Source organism: Centropristis striata, chromosome 5 (genome assembly GCF_030273125.1).
Source record: "Centropristis striata isolate RG_2023a ecotype Rhode Island chromosome 5, C.striata_1.0, whole genome shotgun sequence".
NCBI lineage: Eukaryota > Metazoa > Chordata > Actinopteri > Perciformes > Serranidae > Centropristis > Centropristis striata.
In genome coordinates, this window is record NC_081521.1 from 21,591,853 (window position 1) to 21,605,398 (window position 13,546).

Here is a 13,546-nt window from a genome sequence, read left to right on the forward strand (position 1 = left end):
AAAATAAGATGTGATACTGAAACATCGTAGTTCAAACCTTCTTCTTCTATCACTCAGTTCCCCGCTGCCTTCACACAGTGCTCCTTATTTTGGGGTAGTGCCAGTTTTGGGTTAGTGATGGATTGAGTGTTCGTGTGTGTTTGACAAGGGGAGGTTAGTGAGCTTGTTGTTGATTGCGTGAGGGTTTAAATAGGGGGTTGGAGTTTGGGACGTAGTGGTGGTGGAGGTGTTGGTGGTGGAAGACTTTGAGATATGAGAGAAGTAAATAAAGAAGGAGGGGAGGGAAGGTGGAAAAATGGGCCAGTTTTACCAGACTGAGACTCATCCCAAAAGCTGGCCGAGGCATGGCGGGCTGGGTAAAAAGACAACATGTTAGACAGACACACAGGAAAAACAACACACAGAGTAAAGAGGAAACAGCCCACAGGCACTCTCAAAAGTGCCTTCTTCAGCAAAGAGAGTGCGACCTTGGGGGTTATGTTGTCTAACATTTATCAACTCTCTCTCTATACGTTTTTTTTTGTACTTGAAATAAAGCTGAAAGCGGAAGGGGGATTTGTGTGTGAGGTGAAGAACGGAGGAGCATGCGAGGCGCTGATGCCATGCTTCCATGCCGCTCGTAATCAGCAGAACAAATTGCCCAAATCAATCATGGCTGCCCCTGCCTGAGCAACGCCAGGGAGAACGGGAAGAGCACTTGTATGATTATCATGAAAGATAGCCGTAATTGTCTCCTTAATACCGCCAGACCGGTGACTGACACTGCCTGGTTAAAATTGCATGAAAAGGACAGCAGACACTGACGACACGCACCCGCCCCGTCCCTCCGTCTCCCCTTGTCTTTACAGTACTTTCATAGGCAGCACACATCGATTCAGATGTGACGGCAGCCATAAAATAAGAGGCAAATGGACGAAGTTTGGACGATAAGGAGAGAAGGGGGGGACGGCAAGAGAGATCTGACTTTTAATCTGCAAAGAAGACAAACATCACAGAGGGTGATTTTCCAGCCCACTGCCGTGACGGGCGTAACGAGGGGAAGAAAGACAGTGATAAAAGGAGGGACAGAGCTATTTGACTATCAGATCCCAGTGAACTGTAAAATGTAATGGATTTGTCAGACTTTCACTGGCATATGGAAGAGTTTACAGTAGCTGGAACGCAGCGTGCCATTAACTTTCACATGAGCGTTTGCTTGGTCATTATCTTTGATGACATATGAATGCTAGTGCCTTGTTTAAATGTAACATATGGAAGGCCTGCAGGGATTTTATTAGGCTAAAGAACCAATGTTACTCTGAAGCATTTTTGAAACCCCCTTGGAACCCCAAGATGGGTTCGAAAGGCATTTTTTCCTTTTAAAAAATCCCAAAATTACGCCATATATCATTGAAATTATTGTCCGGCTTTCAACTTACAAACCATCCTTGAACTGACTTCTGTCAGGAAAAAATTACCAAATTGAAGCTTAACCCTTGTGTTGTCTTAGGAGTCAAAAATGACCCGCCACTATGTTTAACAGCAGAGGAAACCCTCTTAATGATCTATTTTAAACTTGATATTCGATTGCTTTTCCTAGAATGACCACAACAACTTAAACATTGCCTTTGTTCATATTTCCATGAAAGCTGTTCACCAACAAGGGACAAATCTTGTCTTAGGTGTCATTTTTGACCCGCAGCTATAAAAAAAACAAAGTTTGTGATGAATGACAAGTTGTTTCATGCAAATTAGATGTGGGGTTTAAAATTCAATCAATCTGCTTTATTTAAGGGGTTTAGTGAAGGTGGGTCAATTTTGACCCTTAGGACAAGTGGTGTATATGGAAAGTTAAGACAACACAAGGGTTAAAGTAAGTGATATTTTCACGTAAATCACTATTCTACACGTTTCATTTTAAATTTTCACCAAAAATAAATTGTTTGGACTAACGAGATTCTGTCAAAATAATTTAATTCTGTGCTCTGGAGGGCAACTGGGAAGTTACATGACAAAATTATTGTGAAACTTGGACTGATTTTAAGAAAACTGAAGGAGGAACAGAAGGGGATTGTTAGGTTATATCTGGTTGGCACTAGGTGAATATTTGGGTTTTATATAACACCTCTTGTTTATTGTTGATAAAATTGATATAATTCATGCTTTGGGGAAGGGATAGGATATAATAAGTGTATACTTCTTCCTACATGCCATATTTATATATTTTTGTTCATTTAATTTGTTACATGTTTGAAATAAACAAATAAATCAAATCAAGATACCTCAATACCTGAAAAAATAACCCCAAAACATCTCCATGGTTAAATACTACATATAGGAAAGATAAGTGGAAGTGAAAAAAATCCCTTTAATCCATTATTTGCCAAGGTTTGACATCCACTGTGAAGCTTTACAACAGAATACAAAAAGGGTTTCATAGATCTCCTTGAGTGTGGGGACTAAACTCAACCTTGAGCCACTTCTCCATTTGACATCTCAATAAAAATGTAAAGATTAGAACAGCGAAAAATTAGTCATTTTCGGTTCTGAGACAGCAGGGTGCGCGTCGATAAATTGGACGGTACAATGAGACGGCGGCTGATGGATATTCAAGCATGAGGGACGTGTCATTTCACTTCTAATGAGCGGGGGGATCGGCTAAGCCGTCCTCAGGAGAAAACAGATCCGACGTATCGATCAGTCTATCGCGCTGCCTGCTTTTATTGGTAACACTTGAGCTGAATGAAGTATTGATCGCCAGTGCGCCGTCATTGTAGGCCGGGATAAATATTTACAGGCTTTAGAGGATTTGTTTCAACTGTTGTCTTACAGCTAAAACCTGTCCTCAGGTGTTAAAACAGCACATGCCTCTCTCGTCTGGATTTGGGGCCAAGGGTCATTAAATCCCAACTGATGTGGGGTTCCATGCTTCACTCCTGTTTGGCTATAAATTCTGAGAAACAATTTAAATGGTGATGGAAGGCCAAAGGTGGCCCCATATCTCCAGACGAGGCTGTGTGGCACTGCTGGTTTATTGGAAGGCTTTTGGGACCTTCAACACACCAGAAATGCAACTCTGCACGCTAATTTGTGGCCTCAGCTCTTTCAAGTCATGACCTGGAGCCCCCCGGGGGAGACGCAGAGAATCCCTCCTTTCACAATCAGTCAGACCAACACCGCTGGGACAAATAGAGAGCAGATTCCAACTGAGGGATGGAGGGAGAGACAGAGAGATGGAGGAGCAGAGGAGAGAAAGAAGCCCTTTATCTTTATGAACCGAGCCTGGCAGAAGGCACTGATTGGTACAACGGCGCTCGTCGGCCTCTGGTAGTCTCTCCACTCTCTCCCCGCTCAACTCCAGAGAGAAATGAACTGATGCAAGACTGGATTGAGATTGACTGAGTTGAGGGAGACAAAAAAGAACGAGATATAGCGCCAGAGGAAGATACCGACTGATAAAAAAGAAGAATGTGTGTGTGACGGAGGGGGTGAATAAAAGAAGAGGTGTGAGATTAAAATAAATAGACAGAAGGTGAAGGAAGAAGCAGGAATAGAAACACTGATGGTTATTTATAAACCGAGGCACACGGGCCTTAAAATATTTAATGTTGCCTCTTGTTTTAAACCAAATTCTGGAGAAAAACGAGAGACAATGAAACTCAATGAGTCAGACTATCAAATGTTGTCAAATGCATAACCGCGGAGGTGAGACTTTTACTGTTTGTGTGTTGTTGTTTTTTTATTTCCAGCCACCTGCCAATTCCATCATTTACATATGAGGGTGGTGATTCATGAAAGCAGCGCGGCAGAAAAAAATAGCACCTGTTCATCCGGTTGTTTAAGGCAGATGGCACAATATCACTTTTCCCGAAGTAAACATTAAATATGAAAATAAATATTGTGTTCATTCCCAATTCATCATCAAATTAAGTTTATAAATTGAAAACTGGAGTTAATAAAAAAAAAGAAAGGAAATTGGAGCAGAGACATTAGAGGAGAAAGAGTGAAACACTGTGAGCCATGCCACTTTGCATTCAGTGCAGCGTAATAAATAGTTGATTATTAACTTGACATGCCAGCTCTTAACAATTAAATATTAAGAACAACAGGAAGTGCAAAGTGCAAGTTTTGGGATTGTGTTTGAAAAAACAAAACTTGTGATTTAAAATCACAACAGTTTAGTTTTAAAACACAAATGAATAGCCCAACGTTATTATCTGGCTCCCTTTGTCTAGGAATGTTGTGACTGTTTCCTTTGGCTCGGAAAATGCAAATAACTTCCATAAAAACTACAAACACAAATAGTCGGTTGGCTTCTTCTTCCACTTTAGTGAGACGGACCAGCTGTTCAGCCTTTATGCTAAGCTATGCTAACCATCTCCCAGCTCTAGCTGCATACTTAATGCACAGGCATGAAATTAGTATTGATCTTCTTATCTTTGGCCTTAGAAAGAAGGCAAATATTCATATATATATATATATATATATATAATTCTAGCGTTAAAAATACAAAGGGCTTTTAAGATATTTTCACTATGTGGTGACCAGTGGTGGAAATCACTAATTTACTCAAGTACTGTACTTAAATACAATTTTAAGGTACTTGTACTTTACTTGAGTATTTCCATTTTATGTAACTTTCTACTTCACTACATTTTTGAGGTAACAATTGTACTTTTTTACTCCACTACATTTAGCTGACAGCTTTAGTTACTTTTCATGTCAAGATTTAACATAAAAAACATAATCAATTTAAAGTGATTAGCCTTTCTTTAAAAAAAAAAAAAAAATTAAACCTCATAACAGTATATTAGGTAGTTTGAATGAGCCCTACCTTGAGAAAATTCAAACACTGCTTGTATAAATGCATCACCGATAATATATTTGGAATATATAAAACAATCTGAATGGGGTCATTTTGCATAACGAGTACTTCTAAAAACCCACTTTTATAGACTTGCTTTTATGTAATGTAATGTTATCATTATTTAACTTTTGATACTTTAAGTACATTTTGATGCTGATACTTTTGTACTTTTAACTAAGTTTTGAATGCATGTACTTGTAGTGGAGTAACTTCAAAGTGTGGAATTAGTACTTTTACTTAAGTAAGGGATCTGCATATTTCTTCCACCACTGGTGGTGACACACAAGAAATAGGATATGAGTAACGAAGAAATAAAACTATTTTAAAATAGATTTTGATGGCTGAGAATCAAATACACTTGAGGGAAATTATATATTTTCTGTACAATAGGATCCTCATGAAATTTACATTAAACATATGAGGAAAAAATAGTAAATGGGGGAATTGGAGATATCAGTATTGAAGATGAGCAGTGGAAGATGTCCTGGATGTCTTGGCATAAATGCTTAAGTAGCTCACATTGGAAAGAATTAGGTTGGAAGTTAAGAATGACAATATTTAAAACACCAACAGTAAGAGCCAACAATGACATTAAATCTAATCCTCCCCTCACATTTTTGGGGATTGTCGTAAACTACAACTTGACTTGGAGAAGGTAAAAAAAGGAAAAGGCACAAATTCTGAATTTAGACAGACTATCACTTGATTCCTGGCGATGTATCTTTAAGGGGGTTGGGGGTGACCGAATTATAGATGCTCTGAGCTCTTGTGTTAATTGCCCATTAAATGATTACAGGAAACTTGTTTGAGCCCCGCCCCCTTATTACATGAAATCTTTGAGTGTTGCACTGACAAAACAAGACATTTAAAGACATCCCCTTGGGCTTTGGGAAGCTTGAATGGACATTTTTCACTATTTTCTGACATTTTATCGACCAAATGAATAAATGATTAGTCTGGAAAAGATGAGAGATTAATTGATAATGAAAATAACGGTTTGTTGCAGCCCTACGAGGGACATTTATTTAGACAGGCGGTCTTCTCTTAAATTGTACTGAGTAATCAGGTAATTGGAGAATTCCTGTGAATGTGAAAGTTTATATTGTAACTTATCTTTTCTTATACACATATTATTTTTGTCTGTTTTAATATATCACATAACGGCTTCAACTGTAATGCTAGGAAATCGCAAGTGCTGCAGTGGAACTCATTTCCTGTATGTTGGAATATACAGTCATAGAAAAAATTATTAGAAGAAATTGAAAAAAACAATGGTCTTATAATCTTTTTTCATGACTGCAGATCGTGAAAAAAGTAACTACTGTAACAGACAGGAGACAAAAACACAAAGTAGGAAGAACGGGGTGTTATCCAGGTAATTAGAGGGAAAAGGAAGTGTCTTTTCAAGGGGCTTTTTGACTTACAGGGGCAGTTGGCGCCGTCTGGACTGCTGGACGGTGTCCTGTCATCGGGGCAGCAGCCGAACTCGGAGTTGTCACAGGACGACCTGTGGGTACCCTCAGCTGTGGATACGGTGGTGCTTGCCAACGTGGGACCTAGAGGTGATACACAGGAGCTCAGAATAACTCATGAAGCTTTAGAGGATTCTTACATTCAAACCAGCTTATCTCAGAGACCCAGAGGAAACAGACTTCTTCTGGGGAGTGTACAAACTCTTGTTTTTCCAAAACTTGCTCTTTCTTCTGCAGATGGTCGAGTTTTCAGTCTGCTGACCTGTGATTGGACGCTAATAGAGGCATCTGTCAGGAGCGATTATATGGCATTTTCATGGGAATTGATTTTACACCTGGAGCTCATTTTGTCAGGCGGGGAACACATAATGGGCACTGTTGCCAGTCATGTCACACACAGAGCACTTTAAATGATGAGGGGATGTGATAACTGCTCAATGCTGATTGGCTGACAGTTACCTTCAAGGCTTCCCAGGAGGAAAAAAAACATACAGTTGTGTTGCCGATTACGATCCCTGTATATCTAGCTATCTTGGGACATAAAAGGCATAAAAGTGGCTGGGCTTTCTCTCTCTGAAGGATGGGAGTGTGCAACAGCAGCGCAGCTCTGTCCCCTCTAATGATGGTGGCGGTGGAGGGGGGTGTCTTGGTCGAAGCGGCGCAGTTTATGGCCGCACAGAGATTAGAAATAATCGTGGAGGCAAACAGCTAGCGGCTAAACAAGTCGTAAAGACGTCAGAGGCGAGGGACGTCCTGCTCAAGGACTCACGGTCAAAGGAGGCGAGAGGAGGGAGGAGGAGGAGGCTGGGGGTTTATAGGGCATCTGTTGGCGTGTGGTCTGCAGATTTACAGATGCTGGGCTGAAGAGGAGAGAGCTGGTGGGGAGGAGAGGGCAAGGGGACGCTGCATGACTCCAGTGGGAACCATGAGAGATGTCAAATAAATACACACACACACACACACACACACACACACACACACACACACACACACACACGTGCTGACACACACACACACACACAGCCACAGATAACAGCAGATTTCAACAGAGCGTGGATACAAAAATATGTACAAAAGCACACCTCTGGCCTGCTCACATTTATATACTCAGACAGTGATATGTGCACTCGGAATTGGACAAACTCAGTGACATGAGGAGAGGGAGATAAAACACACACACACACACACCCACACACACACACACACACACACACACACACACACACACACACACAACCCTAACAAAGATAAGACTGCAACATACATGCAACACACAAACACACCTCACAAACACACAATCATAAAGAAACACAGATTAGTTGAGATTTTAACCCTTAATCTAAACTTCACCTTACTTTTCTGAAGATACTGGTATATGAAACTAGAAGACCTAGGGAATCCATCGTTTACAACGTTAGACTAAATTTTAGACTATTTAAGGCTACTTTCAAAGGGATCTTTTGCCCTCTGACCTCAAGATATCTGGATGAAAATGAGAGTCTGAAAAGAGTCTGTCCTTTACAGACAAGCAACTCCAATTAATCTTTCAGATGATGTGCACTGTTGACCTTGTGTGTACCCCTGAACATAGCCTGAACGTTATGGGGTTAATATGATGAAAGCTTCACTGCACAATCTCCGACAATGTTCTCAGTTTGATATGTGCAGAAGTTCTTCAGCAAGCACGCACAATGTTAAAAAAACATTCAGGCTGGCTAGGGAACACATTCATTCACACACAAACACACACAGCCACAAGACAGCGGGTCTCCTCGGCAGACAGGCTACATGCCTCTCACGCCACAGAGCACTCTGGTCAGCCTCTGACAAGAGAATAAATCTAAGACTCTGAGAGAAGGAGTGAGAGGGGGGATGAGGAGGAGGAAGAGCCGAGGAAGAGCACATTGGGGCCACGCCGTTCCATCAATCCTGTCCTGTTACTGCGAACTGTCAGGCGAGGTGGATGGATGGATAGAAAACAACAACAGAAAAAATAATAAAAAAAAGAAGAAGCTCTGATTGAAAAGTCTCAGTCTTCCCTTGTTGTCCGAGCCAAGGCCCAGAAACCGCAGCGCGTAGTTACAGTCAGGAGGGCATGTCGGGAAAGATTTAAGACTAGTCATGTGACAAGGTACGCAGCCTCCACACACACTCACACCTCAACCTCCCAGTCACATCAGCCTGTCAAGTCAGGCTCCAGAGATCCCCAGATGCGGGCCAGCAGCTTCATCTGGCCTGCCGAGAGTGTATTTTACAGAGCTTGGGTTTGTTTTGCTAGCTGTTGAGAGCAAGCGCGCTGGTGGAATGGGAGAAAAGAGCATGGGTGATGTAGCAACAGTGAACCATGCAAATACATTCCTTTCTGTTTGAAATTGAGATATACATCTTATGCAAGTGGAAGTGACACTAACAGCATCTGTTTACAAAGATTTCTCTTCCCTTGCTGCCTGCTTTTGACATTTGTCTCCTCAGAAACAATTTGCATAGAAATACAGACACCGTAACTTCTATCTATTAACAGATGATGGCATGGATGTGTTATGATGTCAGCTAAGACTTTGTCCGAACCCTTCTTGTAAAAAAAAAGCCCCTCCCACACACCCCTTAAAGCATTATGGGTAATGAAGTGAAAGAGCAGTGATTTACCGACAGGCTCCTCGGCCCCACTGGCCTCCGTTGGGACGCCGCTACCTGGTTCTTCGTCCTGCTCCTGCTCCTCCTCTTCTTCGGTTTGGTCGTCCCCGCTCGGATCCCCGCTGCCCGAACCCTCAAAGGAGGAGGTGACGGCTGCGGCGGATGGATTGGGGCTGCTGCGAGGGGGGGTGGTGGCGGCCTGAGGCTGGATGTGGATGGGGTGGTTTGCTCGTTTGTGGGTGAGAGTGGAAAAGGGAGTGGTGAGCTGCTCAGTGGTCTCTGGCTCTTCTGTCCTCGGAGGCGGGATGGCCCACACGATGTTAGGGGAAAGGGGGGCAGTGGTGGTGATGGTGGCGGCAGCGGTTGAGCTGGGGGTGGTGGCTGGGGGGTTGTGGGTGGGCCGGTCTGCCGGCTCAGAGATGGTTTCTGGTGGAGGGAAGGGGAGGAAGCAAGGAATGGATGAATGACTGAGCAAAGATGAAAATGTTTGATTTTTGCTTCACCTAACGCCATTAAAACCTCAAAAAATCACACCAAAGGAAATAAAAAACATCATTATCCAATAAAGCATAACAAAGCCACTTAATGATTATTACAACCTACTGTTGACAATAACTTTTTACCTCTGCGTTTACTGAGATATTATGTCCTTTTTAATCTTCTAACCCTTCTCCCTGATGCTCAACAAAGTCATTAAGAAATCACATTAGAAAATAACACATACACACACAGATGCAGACTCCCATTTGTAAAAGCAACCTCTGATTAAAAACCCTGCAATGGATGAGATGTCAGGAATCTTTATCTGACAAACCTTAAGTAATGAAAGTGCATCCATATGCAGAGTGAATATGGAATATGCCAACAGATGACATACTGCATTCAGAGTTATATGCACTGCAGTGTGTTTTGCCTGCAGATGAGTTATGCTGCCCAGACAGGGTTAAACTACACCAGTTCAACGCATAGTGTGTTTGTGCTTGTGTGTCTCCACATTTGGCATGCATTTGTGTGCACAATATGCATGTTCGTGTGTTGCGTGCATGCTGTGCCAATGCGTATGAATTATATATCCATATTCAAATGCTGCCCTCCAGTAGCAAAGCTTTAATCACCACCAGCCAGTGCCTCCGGTGATGAATGATTGATAGAAATGGGGCAAAAAAAGCCGGCTTTAACTCTGGCTTCAAAGACGGCACGCTGCTGCTCGCAGAGAGCATGAGCATCCGTCAACGCCACCACAAACACGCTGCTGTCAACAGACGCACACACACACACACAGACACACACAGACACATGCGCGCAGCAAAAAAAATTACTCCAAATGAGGGAGAGAGAAGAGGCTCTGCAGAGAGCCCATCATTACCAATGCAAAAAGCTCTGGTGCAAAAGGACAAACTGTCTGCGATAAAAGAACGATAAATAGGACAAAAACTCCTGAGGGGGAGAAGTGAGTTGGCAGGGAGATGCTACGTAAGTGAGCACTTCAGATTTAGCCGAGGCAAGCAGGCGTGACAATACTGTCGTTCTTCCTTTGCTTCTTTACGTCCCACGAGTACAGATGTGTGGGTGAAATGAACAGAAGATAAAAAAAACTCCTATACCGTAGATTTGCGCCTCATTAGGATTCGCCTAACATTATGTGTAGGACTTAATTACACTGCTATAATCGTCTATTTGATCGGCAATTATTCACCGAAGTGTGAAATGTGATACCTACAGAGACTGCAGAAAGCCTGGGAGACACTCGGGGTGTCAGCTTAAAGCTCAGCAGATATTTGTATAGAGAGAGATTTGGAGTGGAGTGCATAGAGCAGTGATGCTATCACCACCAATGGTGGCGTGCATTGCCTTTCCTCTTGGCTACACCTGTCAGTCAGGTGCCAAGCTTAGCGTCAGGCTGCTCGCTCCCTAGGAAGTGCCTAATGTGTGTTTGGGGTGTGTGTGCCTATCTCGAGCAGCGAGCTCCGTGACATGGGATAAGGAAAGAAAAGAACGCACGTCTGAAAAGAGGAGAGAAGGACTGGCAGCACAGTTTGTTCAGCTGATGCTTCTCTTAATCACATTTAACCCTCCATTTGGCTTTTTCTGTGCTTTTTTTCCTCTCCGTGGAGCAATGGACAGTTATGTCACAGAGCGGGGAGGGAAAAAAAATCATTGTCATCTCGGCTTGTCTCAGCCGTGTAGTTATTGTTGAAAGGTGCTTATTAAGATGGTTTGTGGTGGAGGCAGCGCTCAGCGAGGAGGAGGAGGAGAAATCTGGATACAGGAGACTGGAGGAGAAAGACAAGAGGACCACAAAGCCAAGAAAAAAATGATAGGGGCTGAAAGAAAACAGTTTAAAAATCAGAAAGAAGAAACAGTTTAACAAGGCTAGCAGTGGGAGAATGTGGCTAAGCAAACAGTGGGGACAGAATGAGCGATTGTGTAATGAGAGAGAATCACAGGACATGGAGGAGAGAGATGGTGAGGGCAACAGACCCTAACACGCAGGCGAAGGGCTGCTGGTGCCATATGCTGGCATTCGTTGCCAATTTGCCGCAAACCTACAGGTGATAACACCATATGGGAGAGGCAGGTCATTGCCAACTTGGTGGCCATTTTCCCCCGGCGCCAGAATTTTGCTCATTGGTCCAAATGCCCTCCCTCTGGTGCTCGCTACAGTAGCTTTTGCATTTTTTTCCCTTTTTGCTGGGTTTCTCAGATATCACTTCATCTTCTGCTGAGACGCAGCAAAGAAGTGAGAAAAACTCTATGCTCTGTGGCTTGCGCTGCCTTTTAACTCCCAGAGACTTCAGAGAGAGCTGGGTAACATCACAGTTAGCTGCAAGTTCTCTGTCACAAGCAGAAAAGATTTTAAAGAGCTTCTTCTGCAGGATTGTGAATTTTTTTTTTCGCCAGCCCATTAGTGGCTGACTGTGCAGCAGTAAGTCACGCTCAGTGGTGTAATAAAAAGTTGCTAAAAGATCAATGACATAAAAAAAGGATCAATATTCACTCATTTATATAGGCCCTTGGCATTGCTCTGTTGACAAGCCACACATAGCAGCTCGATGAGCATTAGCATGCCTTAGCAGGCGCTGAGGCCCGGAGTCTGGAAGCACTGCCTGTAAACAGCGGGGAGGGAGGGCAGGCAGGGCTGCGCCGTGGTGAGGGGTGGAGGCAGCGCAAATGCTAATTCGCACCCAGCCACACGTGAAATGAGCTTGAGATCTAACCCCCGAGCCGACAGCAGTGGCGGAGCAGCTACCCGCAGTGCGACCGCATCCGGGAGAAGAAATTAAAAGATCCTCTGTGGCTGTCGGTGGGCCCAAGCGCTCGCCTGTCTGTTCCTCCCCTGAGGGTTGAATAGAGAAAGAAGTCCGCTGCGAGGCGTCTTCTTGCCTTCTGTGTGCAGCAATGCTAGGTGAGGGATTACACACAACCCACATCTCCATTGCCAGGCAACAGAGGAATGTGAAACCAGACTGGATTTTGGCTGCTTTTGCTGGTAACCCACGGCACTGAATTTGTAAGTACCAGATGTTCAGGGACTTATCAAAGCCTTGTCGATCTCTTGCCGAGCATATTTGGTTTCTTTATCTGTGTACCTGCAAATGCAATTCAACGTAGACCGTGTCAGCAGCCTCGCCTCCTATGGATATGACCTAGTTTGGGTCAGACAAAGAGTGCTCCAGGGAGATGGAGTGGACTGGTGACACATTATTTGGTCACATTATTTGGTCACCTGGTCTGTGCCCACTGAGCAAAAGGTAAATGAACATTTTTCCACCCAGAAATGCGAGACACCTGGCAGTGGCTCGTGGCCAGAGCCACACAGCTGGCACTCCTCTTCCCCACTGAGCTTGCCGGCGGCGCCTCTAGAACCCCGTTGTGACGCAAGCTGGCAGTCGGTGCGACAACTTCACTGTACATGAAAACCGTGGCCTTGGCGCGTGTCCCTGCAACCTATTACACCGATCCAAACAATGTCCATCAGCATCTGGACCAAGGGGCAAGAGCTGTACTTCTTACTCAGTACACATGTTCTCCACATCCGCCGTCATTCTGAAGCAGCAGTCATGCTGCTGGCAGCGTAAAGCTGCGGTGCCAATGACGCTTTTCCCGACAGGAGGGTTTGAAGATGAAGCCAAACCCCAACAGAAGGGTGAGGAAGCAAAGACGAGGTGTCGTTGCTGTCTTGTGGGATTGCAAGACTCCAGTTAAACTACAGCGGTTTTAAAAAGCCACAATATCTCTCTCTCTCTTGTGCATGATTGTGCTCTCACCTGGCAGCTCAGGAGCAGGGCAAATGCTTACTTTACTGTAATCTATGTACTCGGTGAAATCACTAAATTTATTATTCTCAGAAGAGAACATACATGCAGGAGACTCCTTACATGTGACTCTGATCTTTGATTTAGAAATATGTCTTTTGAAATAAAATATTATTTAAGTTAGCATTGCTACTTTCTTGTAGACATTTGAATACACTTTTCTGTGACTTCACTTTCTGAGACAGAGAGCTGGAGAGAAGGAGAGAAACAGCAGGAGGAAGATAATGTGGCGCCCACAGCACTGCTCATTATCTTGTGATTGTGGCCTGACAACATTT

General features: G+C 43.6%; 1 protein-coding gene across 7 annotated transcripts in view; it reads right to left on the reverse strand.

The window, feature by feature from the left end:
* Positions 1 to 13,546, reverse strand: part of agrn (agrin) — a 300,695-nt gene that overhangs the window by 45,704 nt on the left and 241,445 nt on the right. For 6 of the 7 annotated variants that reach the window (XM_059333518.1, XM_059333519.1, XM_059333517.1 and 3 more), the window contains 2 exons: positions 8,965 to 9,378; positions 6,271 to 6,402 (listed from right to left, as the gene is read on the reverse strand). In XM_059333518.1, the coding sequence (XP_059189501.1) occupies positions 6,271 to 6,402; positions 8,965 to 9,378 (546 nt within the window). The remainder of the gene's footprint in view (positions 1 to 6,270; positions 6,403 to 8,964; positions 9,379 to 13,546) is intronic. The other variant, XM_059333522.1, reaches the window with a different exon arrangement.